At 33.3% G+C, this 13665-nt stretch overlaps 1 protein-coding gene across 1 annotated transcript; it reads left to right on the top strand.

The window, feature by feature from the left end:
• Positions 1-1578: 1578 nt before the first annotated feature.
• Positions 1579-13362, top strand: LOC146537125 (low density lipoprotein receptor adapter protein 1-A). The gene is made up of 6 exons (XM_085187739.1): positions 1579-1719; positions 6589-6687; positions 9963-10065; positions 10441-10681; positions 11708-11793; positions 12246-13362. The coding sequence occupies exons 2-6, from the start codon at positions 6634-6636 to the stop codon at positions 12344-12346; spliced, it is 585 nt and encodes a 194-aa protein (XP_085043865.1). The 5' UTR covers positions 1579-1719; positions 6589-6633; the 3' UTR covers positions 12347-13362.
• Positions 13363-13665: the final 303 nt, after the last annotated feature.

Below are 13665 nucleotides of genomic sequence, written 5' to 3' on the forward strand. Positions count from 1 at the left end.
CAAGTGATTAATCATAGCGCCCCTCCCGGGATCCAACACTGCACCTCCGTCGTCCGCGGAGCGTGCGCTTTACCGGCGTGGGCAGTAAAGAGGCTCTACTCGCTTCTCATACAACTTAAATCATTTTTAATACTATCTTCAAAATACTATATTATAGTAAAGCAGAGGGAACATAATGTTAAGTTCGAGGATCCCAGATTTCGAGGGTTTTTTATACTCTCTGCTAAACATAGAATGGGGTTAAGTTACGGCCTTTTTATATTTCTTAATAATTTCAATTGGTTTTTGTATGGCGCCAATATTTTTATAAAATCGTAAATGATTCCTTACAGAATAAAAATCTAGAAAAAAAACACAATAAACGTGAAAATAAAATAAAATAATTATAATGGTTTAGTAATAGGAAAAAATCCTTTTTACATGTGGAACCCTATAAATCCAATGTATTTTTCAAAATAAAAAAAATGTCAAAAAAATGGAAACTAATAAGTAAAGCACACTCCAGGTCGGTTACGCATCGACTGTCGAGTGTCGACTGTTCAACACTAATGTAATGACTCACACATACGTATAGATACAACAGGTGGATACGCACACACCTGTAACTGTAACTTATGTTATATAGCGTGTTATTTTTTATAGTCGGACAATATGTCCGTTTGTTTGTCTTTATTGTTGTGGGTTCAATTCCTCCTGAATGAATTATTTTCAATTTGGTCGCTCTGGTAACAAGACAAATCTCGGCGTTGAGTTCCGACATTTATCAGTCAATGCACTAGGTTTCGTCTACTCTGGATACTGCATAACATATTTATAAGTGCAGTGTACTTTGCTTTGGGTTTATTTATATCCATATCGTTTTTTTTATATTTAATTAAATATATACATAATGTATAATAATTGGAATTTAATATTGTAATGTATATTAAATGTATAATAATTGCAATTTCTCATCAAGCACCAACCATCCATTGCAAATTTGCAAATGTTATAATTGCTGTCATATGGTAAAAAATGTAAAAATTATAATTCAGAATAATTGAGTTTTAATAAGAATGTTTTTTGAATTTGAATTTGAACTTAATCAATATGTTGTTGTGTAATTTTAAATAAAGATATAACAAATTGTTATTAAAAGTTATACAAAAAAGGTATGATAAATAAATATGCATATAAATAACGCATTAATTAATATTATTATATTATTTATTTATTTATTCAAAAATATAATAAGTTTAATATTTGTTTATAAAAACTTATCATAAAAATATTATGTACAAAAATGAAACATACTGTATCTCTTATCACATACTCACCTCAACGTGAACGCAATTAACAAAGTTATATACAAAAATTACAGCACAAATTGAAACTTTATCCCGTTAACATAAAGTCTAAATTACATTCAATTATTTTACATAGAACCTTGCAATATTAAGGTAAACCGACTAATTTAAAAAGACCTCCTTCACCTCCCTGCATCAAAGAAAATACCCCATAAATTGAGGTTTTTGTATTGTTTTCGAAAGTTCAATATAATTTGGTCGGTTCATGCTAAGATTTAAGAACAACGTATTCAGTAACATATAGGCTTGAAGAGTGGACGTGGTTTTTTTATTGTTTATTATTTTTTTTGTAGGGTTTGTGTCAAAGGCTTACAGTGTAATGACTAGTTAGTGTGAAAATAGTAGTGTTTTGTGTATTATTTTGTGTGAAAATGTAAGTTTTTGTGTTTATTTTATGTATTTTTGCATATTTTTTTATTTTTGCTATTAAATATGGCTTTTTAAGCAGTTTTGGGTTCATATCGATTTATATCAAATTGGTATTTGCGTTGCATATGTTATTATATATTTTTTCTATTATTGGTAATTAATTGTGACAAATCCCTCCCACTTTTTATATTTTAGTATAGTTTGTACTAATTTCAAGTAACATAATCTATATCTATAACATGTGACGTTTATTATATCAAGTGATAAGCTATCTGTTAAAATAAGTTTTTTTCTTTAAAAAAAAAAACTAAAATATATTCCATAGTACCTTCATTGAGATTTACATGAGACTATTGGTGGTTGAGTGGATGACGTTCAAATCCAATTCAAAAGGATATTTTATAAGTCTCTATTCATTTAGGAAGATTAATGCAGCGTTAAGTTCCGCAACCCAATACAAAGTGATTCTAAATGGATTATTTTTATCTATTTTATGTTTTTTTGGTTTTACGTAACTCATGAGACAGGCAGAAGGAACCAGGCGTTAAGACACTCCGTCCTTCCCTTCCCGCCCATTTACAAATACAATCCTTTTTGTTTGTACTGGTTTTTCTTTCTATTTAATTTTGACGCCGTCATGGTAGCGGCTGACTGTAAGTATGGCGGTTGTGGGGTTCTATTCCCACTCGAAGTAATAAATTATTTTCATTTCTTCACTCTGGCAATAAGATTGATTTGAATTGAGTTCCACCACAGAACACGCAAATGTCTCGAAAATATTACAGAAAGTGGGGAACAGAGTGTTTTGACACGTTCCTCTGACTATCCTGCTATATATGAGATACAGCGTGAAGCTATACCTTCTATTTTCTAGTAAATAATAGTGAAAACCGTATCGAAATCCGTAATCCAATTTGAATGTTTACAGATGAATAGATTTAATGAGTATCATTCATTATATTGATTTTATTTCATTACATTGACAGAAACTTAGTATTTTTAAGTAAGTTTATATTATACGTAGTAATTAAAGGGGCGTAAATCCCAGACAATATTTTAAAGATTAAATATATCAGGTTGGGCAGAGGGATCCTGGGTACATAGTGTTAAGATCCGTTCCCATTAGTACATTTCGTTCCCCAGTTTCCGCCGTGTTGAATGGCTTTTGAATGTAGTTGCTTTGTGGCTGCTGTCACCAAAACGAAGAAATGAAAATATTAAATGTTTCATTTCATCGAATAGGAATAGAATCCACAACATGTCACGTTCAGAGTCTCATGTTTGTGCCTCTGCGCCACGAGTGACCTTAACTTGAACCCACGATAATCGAACATACAGTCAGAAACTGCACCACTGCTCCTTGAGGTGTTTTTTCCTTTATATTTATATACGAAGTTGCAAATTATTATAGCTATACATTAAATTTATTCAATATTATGTATCGTCTCTATTAAAGACGACTCGCGTTTGAATTACCGACCTTCAGATAAATTAGCAAGTAGGTATGTATATAAATAAAACTACATTTCAACAGTTTTATTATTCTCTGTATGAGGCCATACTGACGCAGTAGGATAGTTTCTAACGACAGTTGTGGGTTCGATTTCAACGCATATTATTATCTTAACACTAGTGCCAGATATGCGGGTTAAGGCGTGAAGATATTAAAAAACTGAAAATTTTCTCATTAATAGAAATGTTGATGTAGAAAAAATGTTACGCTTGACATTTAAGGGTAGAAATACCCTAAGAGTCGCTTCGTTGATTCCATAACGAACCCGCATGTATTATAGATGTAGGTACAAAAAACAATATACATTTCTAAAGTAACGAAGTAAAAGATTATTTTTTAATTTATTTCCATTTCCCCACTCTGATAGCCGGTGTTAAGTTACGTCACTCAACACTTAATATCTCAGAAATTCGGCAGAAAGCCCAATATACGATATATATTTATGTATGCAGGGAGAAACAAGTCTCAAGAAACTCCGTTCCGTTTTTCCAATAAATTTTCGTGGCATTGGGTGACAGGTAGCGGAACCGAACGCTGCTCTTTGTCTTTGTTGCCCACCGATATCTAATATCTAATGAAAAAGGAATAAAAGAAATGTTAGATTATAAAGCCATTTTCTACATAAAACAACTAGACATGATTGTTATCAGTGCACTGATAACAGGATTTACTTGTGATGATAGCGTATAACGTCATTTCGCTGTTAGTGGAAAAGTAGACGATAAATTACAAGTGATAGACAAATATGCAAGCAAAAACAAGTAATGTCAATTGTCTAGGTACAGTACGGCCAACAAGTCGTGGCCTCCCTGAAGTTAGCTGTAGACAGCTGCTTAAGTTTGATTTTAAGATTTTTTTTGTAAACTAGTACTACCTATTCTATAGATGCTAGCTGCCATATGTAATAATTCTAGGTCAACCGGAAGTACCTTATTAATTTTGATTCCCTTTATAGTGTCGAAATACGCGTTTCCATATTTTTTTAAGTAAATGTAAAAAAATACGATTTTTTCAGGAAGGGACCGTAGATCTCAGTATATGGTTTGAATTTCAACCCAATAACTCCAAGTGTTCCTGAGATAAAGCCTGATGACAGGCAGGCAGACGGACGGACGGACTGACAACAAAATAATCTTATAAGGATTTCGTTTTATCATCGTTTATAAATTGTGTTTTCCGTTGATCTACAGTTCTGAAATTGGTACGGATCCCTCGGTGGGCTGGTCCGACCTTAGCGGGTTTTTTATTAGAAATATTGCTCATCGCTAGCTAGTATTTTTTCTAATTTTTCTAAATGAACTCGAATACCACTGTAATAAAAGTTTTCCTCTTTTGAAGCTGTCCACCAATTAAGCCAATAATTAATAATAAATAAAAAGTAAATATAAGAAAACAAAATCTGACTGTAGAAAAACTAACAAGCAAAAAACAAATCCTTCCCCTACCCTACCACCCTACGTTCAGTGGCGGAACTTAACCCTGAGAATAATGTTTTTGTTAGGTATAAGGTATTATTGGTCGTATGTATAATAAATACCTACATATTTCTTACTTTAATAGCAAGATAGAAACTCAAGGAAATCCTTGATAATTATTATTCAAACGTAATATAATGTTAGTTTTTAACGCTGTTTAGTTTAAGTTTTCTCTTTATGCAACTGCTGCATTATGTTACATAGCCAGAACCTAATAGTCCTTGCTTCTTTTGACGTGATAACGTCTTATAATTATTTTTTAGTTTTTACACTGTACCTGCGTATAACCATGTGAGACCAGAAAAGAGTGTTAAGACACTCTGTTCCCTACGCTACACCCGCATTGGCTACTTTGCTCGTTGAGTGGCAAACACTCTAACTTACCAAAGTGGGGAAATAAAAGTACCTAGTTCACTGTCACGTGTGAACGGATACGTATTTAAAAGTTAAATACGCGGAAATCGAACGGGCTAACGCTGTCTTTGTACTAACGTCTTTTAAACTATCAATTTTATGCTATAACGCTCTCCTTCAAAACAAATATTTAAAAAAACACCTGTCAAAATATACGAGTGTTACGTCACCGACATACGGTGTGACCGTTTGGTAACAGGTGTTTGATTGGCAAACAAGTGTAGGGCGGTGTTCGCAGGATCCTTTTTGTACAAAAAATTATAATGTGCCTATGTGTATTTAACATATGTTTTTTAAAAATATTGTTTGAAAATATTTAAATTTCCAGTGGATATTTTTTTTATTTATCGGAAAATATTATGAAAAAAAATATGATTAAGGCTACTAATTTCAAATATGTTAAGAATTGAACCCGCAATTACCATGTACACCAACACTGCATTGCAATGGCCACAAAAATATTTCTTTGTAAACCATACACTAGGCTGAAAAGAAATATGTTTATTTGTACTGTAAGTTTTCACTTGTTGCTAAATTTCACAATTTTAGGTGAGTATTGATTATATATTTTGTATAAAATGAATAACAAATACAAATGTAATAATTTTTGTATAGGTATAGTAACTTTTCGGATTTTTCACTTCATTTTTACTTTTTTTTCACCTCACCCTCGTGCCAAATTTCATAATTGTGGGTTCACGGGAAGTACTGTATAGGTTTTGACATCTCGAGATAAATGACATCGATGGACGGACAGACGGATAAAAAATACGAATTTCTTTTGAGATACTCTAATAACAACAAAAAAATACTGATTTACGTTTTTCTTAAATTGAACCCATTACTACGCACTTGTACCTTAGATGAATAGTGTAAATTTTTATAACACAGTTTTAAATAAAAACATGAATACTAAAATTACCATCGCTTTATAAATACATAACACACAGGTATATCCGTCAAGGTTGTTGATAACAGGTGATAAGAGACGCCTTTGTTTTATTAAAACGAAACCTAACTATTGAAACAATGCACAAATAACAATTTGTATATTAACGGAATTAAATTATTTAAGACTCGTATCTGTTCTTCGAAGATCACAGGTTCTAATCCTGAACTTCTCGCTCTGGTAATATAAAGTGTCTTGACTCTTGACACAAGGTTACAGACACTAATTAAAAATAATATATTTCCTAAAATTGAGATCGCACCTATAACGACTGTGTTTACAGCCAGACGTGTTCCCTACGCCTGGACGGACTACACACAGACTCCCTAGTGGGGCAGTGCTACGCCTCGTCCACTGACATCAATCTCTACAATCTACATATATACCCTCCTCCTATGCGGGGTTCCTTAGGCTTCGTACGGGACCTTCCTCCAGAATCATCGATACTATGTTCTGGGAGGTTGCCCCTGGCTATTACCAATATACAATGTTAAAATTATATTATCTTATTTTTTATTCCAGACAAAATGATTTGAAGATTAAAAAGAATATTATGAAAATTTAAATATGGCGGACCACGAAGGACCCGTCACGGCGACAGATCTGCCGATGACATTTCAAGTAAGTTTACATTTGCTTAACGCCGTACCCCGTACAGAGCAGGGTAGGCAGAGGGAACCTGGGAACCTAGCGCTATAGCACTCCGTTCCTCACGCACCACCTTAAGTTTCCGGGTGAATCCGCTGGTAAAAGCTAGTTATCAATATACGAGTAACACTTTCTGTTATAAAAAATGAATCAGTTAAAGAAAGATTTCTTTATTTTACAGAATGATAAGAATGTGATACTACTGTACAGTAGATGATAACATTAAACTGATAGTAGATAAGTGTTATCAATAAGTTAATTTATTAAATTAATAGATAAAGAAAATGGGCACCTAGTGTTATGACACTCCACTTCCATTAAGACACTACCGTTTCCCACTTTCCTAATTCTGGAGGCATTGCTTATAGAGTGGCGGAACTGAACGCCGCGGTTGGTCTCGTTACCAGAGCGACGAAATGAAAATATTTAATATTTAATTTGCTGAAGTGGAATCGACCCCACAATCTGTCGCGCTTAGAGTCGCACGCTATCGCTACTACTGGCTTCTAAGCAACAAAATTATAATATTTTTTTATTTACTCTTATATCTAACAGTATGAGGAAAATAGAAAACCTACGAGTAGTTTATCGACACTAAGTTCCCTCCGCTTACCCAGCTGTGCGGGAAAGAGCGTGAAGCTGTTGTCTTAATTAAGAGTTGAGCCTAGATATGTGTTTCAATAATATATTTTGTAAGGCTTCCACGCATGCAGAGCGGAACAATTACGAAAATTGTGTAGATACGTTGGAATGCTAATTACAATTACATATATGCATGTATTTATTTACATTTACTTTTTAATAATGTGACTTTTACCTTTTTAAAGTGTTTAGAAAGAAAAATATTTATTTAGAAAACATTATTAAATAAATTTAAACGTAACGGGACTTGAACCCGCGCCTCTCGGGAATCGTCCAATTTTTGGCTCATAAAATGTTCCCTTTTCTAAATAAGTATTTGACTTTTACCTGTTGATTCACCAGGCTGTCATAGTCAAATTTATGGTTGATGATTATTTTTCCATAATTGTGTACAGCTAGCAACTTCCCCAGCGGTCAATTTTCTTTTGTGTTTTCCATTCAACGTGACATTGGCGAAATGTAGTGTACTCAACTGAGGTTGGGATACCCATTCGGAGGAATGAATAACTTCCATTTCCTCGCACTGGTAACAAGAGAAAGCGCGGCGTTGAGTTTCACCAATCTACACGCAATATCTCGATATTTGTGGGGAATAATATGTCTTAACACTAGATCTCCTTTGGCTAACCTGCTATATCCGGGATACAAACTAATCTAAACAGACAAAAGTTAAAAAGGAGAGAACGGAGTGTCATAACACTATTTTCCTGCCATCTCTTCAAAATAGTACGAAATATTAGACTTTTCGTATACAAAATAGCATAAAACATATGAAATAAACTCAACGCTACCATCATATCTAACAGACCGTGTAACAACGGACAGAGATTTGTAGAGGTCAACCATTTTGACACTATTGTTCATCTACTGCAATTTAAATTAAAGTACTTTAGTAATATACTACCACCTGCCTGTAATTTTGGTTGAAAATTTCAAAATCTGGATCTGAAATTTAATTATCTACTCATGTCTTCAGTAACGAGGCAAAGCGCGGCGTTGAGTTTCGCCACTTAACACATGCCTCCAGAATTCAACTGAAAGTAGAGAATCGAAGTGTTTTAATGGGAACGGAGTGTCTTAACACTAAATATCCAAGTTCCCTCTACCTAATCTGCTATGTGCGAGATAGAACGATAAGCCAAAAAAATGTCCAACTCGAATTCCAGACATTCCTGTTGAGTAGTGGATCTAAACGCCGCGTTCTGTCTTTAGTGAGAGCGAGAAAATGGTAATAATCCATTCTCTAGAACCTGTGCGTTTAATTACGACGCGCGAAAATTATATATATGTGTATGACAAACATCTAAATTTACCCAGCTGTTTTTGTATGAATGTATAACAATATGTCTAAATGAATTTGCATATTGACGCCGTGGCGGCCGCGCTGGCGGAATCCTATTTCCCAAAGAGTGATGAAATCCCACCACATTCAAGTTTTTTATATATTTAAATAAAATGTAATACCTATAGCTAAACGACATTGAGCTCAGTCACTCAACAAGAGATAACTTCTAAATTATAAATAAAATTTACTTGTCATTATTAAGTTTCTTAGGCTTCCGTACCACCGTTGCAAAGGTAAAAACTGGACCCTTATAGCATCACTTTGTTTTCACCGACCGACTCACATTTGGCCGACGTTTTTAACATATTCCTACTGAACCCACAATCTATGAAATGTCACGATTACTTATATTTAACAAATATCATCGAATACGTAATAAAACTATGATATAAGCTACATACAAGCTGTGCGGGAACTCATAGGGAAGTCATCAACTTCATATTATATCTGACCAAGGAAAAGTTGCGTTATCTAATATAAACTATAATCAAAGCAGGTAGCTTCACACATGGTAGGGTAGGCAGAGGGAGCTTAGTGTTAAGACACTACGTTCTCCACGCACCGTTCAGCTTTCTGAGACGTTGCTGTATTCTGCATTTAGCTGAGTAGGCAGCGGGTAGGTGTACAGTTATAACTGAACTGTAGTATTCCTTTAAATTATGGTTATTTTCATTTCCTCGCCCTGATAAAAAGAAATAGCGCGGCGTTTGGTTCCGCCACTCAACACGCAATGTTTCGTAATAATTAGGTTCTCTGTCCTACCCTGCTATAGGCGTTATACAGCATGAAGCTCAAAAGCGAAACGTTACATTTAAATAGGCTTTACAAGTAAAGCCACGAATATAAATTATGTATATTATTATACAGACACTTTCCATATACGTAGCCATGTAGGGGCCATAATAATTGCTTCAGTGACGTCACATCCGGTCGCATCGCTCCAATTTACAACGGAATGTTCGAGAGCGCTATGGTGTTTCCATTAAATTATTACCACTATAAAGCCATGACTAACATTTATATGAGAGTTTTACTCGTATTGTACAGTGGTTGGTGTTTACTGACGGGAAGTCGTAGGTTCACTTAGTTTTGGGGGATCGAAAGTATCTTAATGGGGAAAGGAGTGTCTTAACATTATGTAAAAAAAATCCTCGATTAATTAACAAACCAACACATTTTTTTGAGATATGTGCGTTCAACCATATACACTCCGGAACTTTATATTAAGTATAGATTTCATAATAAAATGTATAATTTCCAGGTTAAGTATCTAGGACAGAGTGATGCAAGAGGTCTATGGGGTATCAAACACACAAGAAAACCCGTGGACCTAATGGTAGCGGCAGCTAAGGCTCTACCGCCAGGTATGAAAAATATATAAATGTCATAAAGATATCTACTATCAAGAGAGACGAGACATTTAGTTATAATTCACTCCATTTTCTACTCTATTTATAAACTTCTGTCACCTGAAAAACCATTTACATTAATTTTAAAACTCGCCCTGAATATTCCCGCGAGTTGGATTTGTGTTCTGTTTCACATGTTAAATTAAATTATCGAAAATTTTTTCTTCATTTTTTACTGACACATTTTTTTTACCAAAGGAACTTTAATTAATAAATTTAAATATTTACTAGGAGAAATTGAATCCACAACCATCGTGAACAAGTCTTTCATCTGAACAATATCAATCAATCAATCATTTTTTACTATCATAAATCATTTTAATTTTCCAGGAGAAATTCTACCAATAGTGAAACTAACAATAACAGTCGACGGCGTACACTTGGAGACAGTCAACCAAGGTATCAAGAATGAATTTGAGAATATGGCCGTCTTCTTCAACATCGAGTCCATCTCCTACGGGGTCCAGGACCTGGTGTACACGAGGGTCTTTTCCATGATCATAGTGAAGGATAACGCTGATGTCAAGGGCTTAAATCCTTTTGAGTGCCACGCGTTTGTATGTGAATCTAGGTAAGTTCTCCCAAATTTTTAACTTTTTTCATATTATTAGGCTATTCGTAGCTCCATCCTTACGATTCGTATTTCTCCATTGTCCATCCGAATATGACAGAATTGGGTAATGCTTGGAAAACAGAGTATCTAATCACCTTACACTGTATCACACATAGCAGGATAGGAAAAGGGAACCTAGTGTTAAGACACTGCGTTTCCCATCTTCCAACTAGTTGTTAAACATTAAAAAACGTTGCGCCAAACCGGCCTCCATTTTTTTAATAAATTAGTAACATGCGTAAAATCTACACATATCTGACGAAGACGAAACTACTAGAAAGTAAAAATTTACCATGTAGATAGGTTAGGTAGTCTAGGGAGCAATAAGATCTGCATTCGTAAATCGCTCTACCTCTGAGATCTACCTTAGGATCCGTTTTCATCTATAAATTATTTAAACGGCATCTCTATATCAAACTCAGAGTTGAGAGCGGTTTATACATATGGGCCTAAATATCTTAAGGAACGGAAAAATAGATATTTTACGGTTGCGTGATGAAGTAAACGAAGTTGCAGGCGGCAACTAGTATTTGTTACTTTCACACAAATATCTCAATAGCTCTTGCAAAATATTAAGTTTTTCTTGATAAAGTATTTCGACCTCATTCTCATATGAGTTATCTAAGAAATATTATCTTTCCTAAGAGACGATAAGATTTAATGATAATGGCTAGTCGTATTACAGTGTTATTGCAAAATATATATACTTACTTAATATTAAAGGCCCATCTTCTGACTATAAACCCTCGCTCTGATAGCAAGACAAATCGTGGCGTTGAGTTCCGCCACTTATCAATCAGTGTCTTAAAAATAGGTGGAAAGTAAGGTACGGAGTGTCTTAACACTATGATTCCTTTGCCTAATATTCTATATACGATAGATGTGGATTCAATCTGCAATCCGGGAAATAGCGTTGAGCTACGCCACTCAACAAACATTGTTATAAAATTGGGTGAAAATTCTGACTAACTTATTTTTTTACAGAAATGCTGCGAGAAGATTAACATATTCGTTAGCGGCTGCCTTCCAGGATTATTCTCGAAGAGTTAAAGAAATGCAAGTAACGCCAGGTATATAGTAAATATTTATAATGAAACAAGGCCGTCGTTTCCTTCGATATCCACAATAAATGATTTTTCTAGATCAGGCAACAAGACTATACTACTGTAAAGTTTCATCTAAATCAATTCAGTGGGTTTTATGTGAAACTGGAACAAATATCCATCCTCACAAACTTTCACATTTATAATGGATTGGTAGGACTTAGGATCGTCAACATGGTCAAATCAAAAACATCGAGTTCTCTTTCTAGATTAAAATTTTTCTCTAGGATTATATTAGACCTTTCTAGAATTTTCCCGACCAAAGGAAAATGCAGCATATACAAGTTAAATAATACCTACATTAATAATGTATTTACAAATGATAATTTGCTTGTGCAAAAATCATAATTAATAAAATTAATTAATCGTGAATTGTAATAACAATTTGAAAAAATAATATATTTATTACTATTTTTCAGCTGCCGAATTAGATGAGCGACCGCCAATCACTAAAAAACGTTTCGCCATCGATCTAAGGACTCCTGAAGAGATTGAGGCTGATTTGGAAACGGAAGCGTAGTTTAACATTAAATTTAGGTATATTTTTATAATATATATATATATATATATATATATTAGATATTTAAAAGTGAACCAAAGTATTTAAGAAATTATAAAATCAGAAAAAAATGTTTATACGAGTAAGTATAAACATACTAGTACATACTAGTTTTTATATGCGGCTTCTTCTAATGAATCTGAGATTAGTCCTCTGGAAAGTCTCAATAATCATTGGTCGTAGCTCAATAGGCTATAGGCTCGATCGATAGTTCCTGAGACTAGTGCATTCGTCCAAATAAATTATCCAGCTTTACAAAATGTATAGAATATTTCGGCGTTGAGTCTCGCCTTCAGAATGCGGCGGAAAGTGTGGAAAGTGTCGTCTTGTTACCAGATCGAGAAAAATTGAATAAAGAAATCCAATTTTAATAATTTATTTTTATAAATAACAGTAAACGTTTTGGACCAAGGTAACAACTAATAGATATACCTTTACTTAAACAATTAATGATAACGTAGCAATACACATCTACCAGACAATGTGACAAACAATTATTAAGCTTAGATAATAACTAGCTACCCAAACGCGGCTTCGCCTGCTTCGCTTACTTTTAATTTTATATTATTGCCAAATTATAAAAAAAATTGTAAATTGTAACTATTATTCTGATGTATAAGCTATATCACTGTAAAATTTCATCTAAATTGGTCCAGTAGTTTCGTGAAAGTGGAACAAACATCCACTCTCACAAAAATTCACATTTATAATATTAATAGGATAGGATAGGATTTATCGGTTTCCCAATATAGATCGCTATTATTATTATTATTATTCGTAATATCCGGGCATTATAACTAAGACATTATTTAATTACGTGGTCCACAACATACATAAGAAATATTTTTTTTATTATAAATACCTTTAATATGTTTATTAGTTATGATGTGATTTTAGTTTTTTAAATTATTTGTATTATTATGTTTGCACCAAATGTATTGTATTTAGATTAAGTATAGAATAAAATGTTGTTTGAATATTGCCTTTATTATTTTATTGTCTTCCTACAATATATGGGCGTAGACTTTACAGACATTTTATGTTAAATAGCTATATATTTATTTATGTATAATTATTTCGTAAATATATCATTTTTTGTCGATTATATAATTTTGTATAAGTCTAAGTACATTACTTTGCTTTAGGTAAATTAGAATATGCTCAAAAACGATTCTTCTGCAATTTCATAAAAATGCCGTATTTAATAATAATCTATTTAGGTAAAAAATTTAACAAATGAAAACAATGAAAATAAATGAGAAAAATAATAAAGAATTAAG

This window comes from Heliconius melpomene, chromosome 7 (genome assembly GCF_056956725.1).
Source record: "Heliconius melpomene rosina isolate 202511_hmr_F chromosome 7, ASM5695672v1, whole genome shotgun sequence".
Classification (NCBI taxonomy): Eukaryota; Metazoa; Arthropoda; class Insecta; order Lepidoptera; family Nymphalidae; genus Heliconius; species Heliconius melpomene.

Bases quoted from the DNA above. Each gene is read 5' to 3' on its own strand.
- LOC146537125 (XM_085187739.1), top strand. From the start codon at position 6,634: ATGGCGGACCACGAAGGACCCGTCACGGCGACAGATCTGCCGATGACA. The intron at 10,066-10,440 runs GTATGAAAAATA...TTAATTTTCCAG, and splicing joins AGCTAAGGCTCTACCGCCAG to GAGAAATTCTACCAATAGTG. The intron at 11,794-12,245 runs GTATATAGTAAA...ACTATTTTTCAG, and splicing joins AGAAATGCAAGTAACGCCAG to CTGCCGAATTAGATGAGCGA.